General features: G+C 48.9%; 1 protein-coding gene across 1 annotated transcript; it reads right to left on the minus strand.

The window, feature by feature from the left end:
* Positions 1 to 219: 219 nt before the first annotated feature.
* Positions 220 to 3,452, minus strand: LOC135905173 (uncharacterized). The gene has a single exon (XM_065436189.2). It carries the CDS (start codon positions 3,360 to 3,362, stop codon positions 1,209 to 1,211), a length of 2,154 nt encoding a protein of 717 aa, XP_065292261.1. The 5' UTR covers positions 3,363 to 3,452; the 3' UTR covers positions 220 to 1,208.
* Positions 3,453 to 5,369: the final 1,917 nt, after the last annotated feature.

Here is a 5,369-nt window from a genome sequence, read left to right on the forward strand (position 1 = left end):
AAATAAACCGCTTTCGCGCCAGCTTGGGTCCTCTGCCAGCTGACGTCGATCCTTACATGTGGGTACCAAGAGCTTGTACATTTGCTAAAGATTATCTGTTAAAATTGTTGTGGTCGTTTCTGGCTTTGCTTCAAGCAATCGCTTGGAACGGTGTGACGCAAGCTGCCATCAACACCATGAGGCCACGTTCATGTGTTTCGAGAGTAAGCAACACGCAATAGTTCTAAAAATTCTTTATTCAGGCAACTAAAATGATCAATTGCGTTAGGACAAATGTCACGTCCGATCCTAAAGTCTTGCAAGGTCATAGCGGATAACACAGCTGTTAAAAGCGAAGTTAATAAAATACTCGTTGTGTTGCTGGCTTGCATTGACGAGATATAAAAGAGTGATCAGACCATCGCAAAGAAAAAAAAACGGTCTTTCGTTGTTGGATGAAAATAAACGGAATAAAAAAGAATATTCTTTGGTAATGGAAACCACCAGAGTAGATGCGGCTTGTCAAGCCTCGACATGACTCCTGCATGTCGAGAATATAGGAGAATAGAATGAAAGTGCTGATGAAGGTTCTGGAAGTTATGCAAGATGAAATGAGGAAAAAGGTCCTCGAGATTATGGCCGCTCTCGCATTAACAGTTTGTGGCATGCGCATGTGATATACTTTTGTGGTATGCAGTACAAAAAAGTTTCACGCAGGCAGCATTTTACCACTCTTGTGGTGCCCATCCGTACATTGACCCATGACGTTCAAGAGAGCACTGAAAAATTCCGAAGGCGAAATTTCGCCATACCACGAGTTCAGCTCCTGCATCGAATTTTGAGTTAGCGGCTACAATCTTCTGCAAGATGACGCGGTGTAACGGCTGGTGTATCAGTACCTTCTGGCTCATTCGTTGTTAATACGGCTGCCATCACGTGTGCGTGCGCCTTGAGCTGATTGCAGCTGACGACGCACAAGTAAAAGTGAATGCCGCCTGCTCCACGGACAAGCTGCAAGAGCGCACGTACTCGCAGGGTACTCGCTGTTTTCCGGGAAATCTATGTTTCAGTCTAAAGTTTACGACTGCAAAGACCTGCGGCGCATGGTGAAGGTTCAAGGGTTGGGGGTGCAACCGTTCGAATGGAGGATATTTTTTTAAAGAAGATGATTCACAACGGTGTTCCACCGGCGTGGTGCACACACACAAGAATGACCTGGTAAGCGAGCCTCAGGGATCCGCAACGTCGGCCACCTTCAGGTACCGACGGATGCTCAGCCAGCAGTCGTGGTTCAGTTGGTCTAGCTGCGTGTTGCCGTCCCGCCGAATGTGGCACTGAACGCGATCCTCGACGACACCGATGAGCTTCATGAACTCGCGCATGTCCGTGAGGCACGGAAGCCGCAGAGCACTTCTGATGATGGCCGCGGCTTCGTTTTCGGTCACGTTTGCCATACGACGAACATTGTCGACGAGCTTCGGGTGCCACGAGACAAGCTCGACGACCCGCGCACAGTACGGTTCGTGGTCTCCCATCACGAACCTGGTCGCTCGGTCGACGAGGCTGCAGTTGCGTCGGACGATGTCCTGCGCAGCGGCTATCTCAGCGCTACACTGTGGGCTGATGGGAAGCTCCAGGTGAAGGATGCTGTAGTTTTGCGCCAGGCCCGGATTGAGATGACCGAGGATCGATGCACAGAAAGCTTCGTCAACAACCGTGAGCGAGAGTTCGTAAAGGCGACGGTTGGTGAGAACTGCGTCGGCAAGCGCTCGCGCGTGCTCGTCGCCCAGATGCATGGTCCACTCCAGCGTAATCTTCGCGAGGCTTCGCGAGGACGACAATGCGCGTAACAAGTCCAACATGGCCGACCTAGTGACACTCTCGTCTCTTTCTCCACGGAAGCAGTCGACTTCGATGTTCAGATTAATTTCTTTCAAAGTGGTTGCGCCTTTTATGCAAGCAGTCAGTGACGCATAGAGGTCTTCCGTGAACCGATCACAACGCGCAGAAAGCGACGTTACGTGTTTGCAAGAAGTCAGGACTTCGAAAGCGCGTCGTAGACAAATCACGTCTTGGAAAAAGTGTCGCGAACTCACCGTGACGGCTGCGAGTTCTTTGGAATCGGAAAGCGTTGGCACGTCATCGGGGCCAACGTGGTGGTCTTCGATGTGAACTCTGTGGCTAACGCCGCCGTCCCGAATGACTCGGCAAACTTCACGCAGACCACCGTCGTCGGGAAGACTACGCAAGATAAGTTTTTGGAGGCAGTCGTTACTCCGAAGCTCTTGCAGTAAGGCACAGCAGTCCTTGGTTGAGGACCACGGAATGTCGAGGACTAGTTTCTTTAAACCATTGTTTTTCCTCAACGCCGACAGCCAGGGCCGAACGTCGAACGCCTCGATCCCTCGAGCTCGGTACTGGGGAATTGGTCCGCTGCAGCAGCCTGCGAGGTGCAAGCTCAAACTGCGAAGTGACCGGCTGGCGCTGACCACTGTCGAGAATATCGAGCAGTCTCGGCTTCTGGCGTGCCACTGCGCGACGAGGTCTTCCAAAGTCGTCATAGCGGAGATAGATTCGGTCAAGGTCCGCAGCCCGGACGCGCTGCTAAAGTAACGCGCTCTCAGAATGAGCTTTCGGAGGGTCGCATTTTCCTTGGCCAGATACTGCGCGAACAATTCCGATGGCATGTTGATGGCGGGGCCGCAGGCGAAGACGCTGGCGCCGACGGCGAGTTCCGTGATGGTGCCGTTCGCGATGAGCGCTTCGATTAGCTTCCAGGCCATGCGCGGATTCATTTCCAAGTCGGCGACGTCAAGCTTGGTAACCCTGGCACTACGCCGTTCCAACAGACGAGTGGGAATCGCCATTTTCACCTCGCACGGTTCGTAGCCGTCCAGAAACACCAACTCTGAGACTGTGTCCTGTGACCCGATGGCGTTGGCGAGATTCTGTAGGGCTTCCCGTTCGTCGCTCGGGATGCCAAAGATGCTGAGTCTTCTCACGCTCGACGAAGACACCAGGGATTCGAGCAGAGAACTGTTTTTCGCAAAGCAGTAATTCACCTGTACAGAAACAATGCATCGGTGTACAGTCAAGAGACAGCGCAGGAGATGCACTGCCTCCTGCTCGTCGTGAAGCGCGGAACGGCAACACGGAAACCCGCGGCAAAGCACTGGCACCATCGCGATGCTGACGTCGCCAAGGTCATCTCGAGCGTCCTCTCGTAGCTGCAAGCCCGCATGCCATAAGATCTTGTTGCACTCTGTCAGGTGTCGCAGCAGTCGACATACGCGAGTCTTCTTATGGGTACACGTCTGGTGAAGTTCGCTGCCGAAGGCGCCTCTTTTCTCGGAAGCCGTCTCGGCTGTCGAAGTTGTCGCCATGGGCCTGGACTTGCACACCTAGGCGACTGTCCTTCTTTCGTACAAGTATTGGCTCTTGTCACTTCGTTGCGTGCGGCCTATTTACGTGCGTAGCCCATCGAGCACTCGCACAGATCAGAAGATGCAGCAATAGTTTGTCGAAATGTCGCCTCAGTGATAAGGGTCGCGATATCGGCCACCAAATTGACAGCAGATATATCATTCAGCTATATCTTCGTCGTAATCTAGCACTTCGCTGCAGCCGTGAGACGCCTAAACGAAAACGGAAATGCTTGCACTGCGCATGCGATCTGTGACTTTTGCCCTTAAAGGAAATTCGCAAAGACAAAGCTTGAAACACTGCATGCGCCTTCTACAGCCAATGAGGCCAACTAGGCCTTTAGATATGCACGCCAGGCTAAAAGCACTATCTTCTAAGTGCAATGAAAGAAAAGAAAAGGCGATAGGATAAAAAATCGTGAGCCATTCCATTCTGTGAAGATGGATGACCAGCGAAGCTGTGTGGCACACAGCAAAAAGGTGATACAGAAGTTTGAACAAAAGTGCGGTGGTCATCGTGCCGAAAGGCGTAGGCGGAAAGTTTTCAAATATATATATGTATATATATGTATATATATATATATTGATTTATATATTATATATAAAATATAATATATAAATATATATTTTATATATATATATATATATATATATATATATATATATATATATATATATATATATTTCTCGCACTTCAAGAAACTTCGTGTGACCTTGAAGAATCGTTCGCTGAAGTGACAGCCTTTATGAGAATTTGCAAGACCTCATAACAGCAAACAGTTCAATTTCGCAGCCCGACTCCTATCGCACCACCAAGAATCTGGCGTCTCTCAGTGGAGTAATCTTCCTTCGTGTAATTCTCGCATACTTCGCTATCACTAATACTGCTTTGCTTCGCCTTTCCGGCGAAACTGTAGCCTTTCTATCTCGCTCTTTTATTTTAGTTTGCTGTGAGTGCGAGTATCAGCGCTGCTGCGCATTACTGCTGTTGGCTCTGATTATGAGTGGATCCGGCTTGGCCTCATTTCGGTTACTGAGTGAATCATACAGGGTGCCCCTACTTACATGCACCAAGACTAAAAAGAGAGCAGTAGGGCTTCTCGAAGAAAACCTAGTGCATATTGTTTACAGTACAGTGGAGCAGCCGCCAGTATTTATTTCGTTAGTGAGATTTAATTCGGTAATTGTAAATAATTATCTAACTCGAAAAGCACTGTCCTAATTATCGAAGTGTCAATGAAACATTTGTAGGCATCCCAAATTACGTCTTACTCCTGGGTTTTCAGCGACTTAATAATTGCATACAATGTTTTCCGAGTGGCCAATAAACCTCATGAAATATCAAAAATGTTACGCGACTCCACTACCACCCTCATTATAAAGCAGCGTATTTAAAAAAACTAGTTGAAACCAACTGCATTACCTGCGGCGAACACGAAGAGATAGCGCATCGCCTTGATAATGGTATAGGAGCACCAACAGCAGGTTTCGCGGCTTTATTCCGTCCTGTCTACATCACACTTACTATCCGTCTCTCAAGGCCGACTGATCACATGGATAACAAAAGCCCCTTGATAACGCGGTCGAAGCGCCGCTCTTACCACGTACGAAAAGCGAAAAGCAACGGAATAGGCATAGAATGTTTCAATGTCCCGCCTCTGCTCGCACCGCATCGAAAAAGTGCGCGCGAAGCTATATGTTGCGCCAGAAGCTTGCTTCGAAGCACAGCCAAATTAAAGTGGCTGTTTTATATTTTGTGAGAGTGTACATGTGCTGCAAAAACGGCTTTGTGGAAAGAAACTAAAGCGAAATAAACAGACCTGGAAGCGACCCACGTGTACAGAAAAGGCAAAACCAATGCTTTCAAGAAAGTAGATATTGTCACGTGGGCATGACGTCAAAGAACACAGTAGCAGTACTGTGAAAGACAAAACTAGTTTTTATTGGGCGAACCGGTGCCCACAAAAC

This window comes from Dermacentor albipictus, chromosome 3 (assembly GCF_038994185.2).
Source record: "Dermacentor albipictus isolate Rhodes 1998 colony chromosome 3, USDA_Dalb.pri_finalv2, whole genome shotgun sequence".
NCBI lineage: Eukaryota > Metazoa > Arthropoda > Arachnida > Ixodida > Ixodidae > Dermacentor > Dermacentor albipictus.

What these genes read in the sequence shown, in the direction of transcription:
- LOC135905173 (XM_065436189.2), bottom strand. Translation starts at nt 3,362, where the DNA reads ATGGCGACAACTTCGACAGCCGAGACGGCTTCCGAGAAAAGAGGCGCC.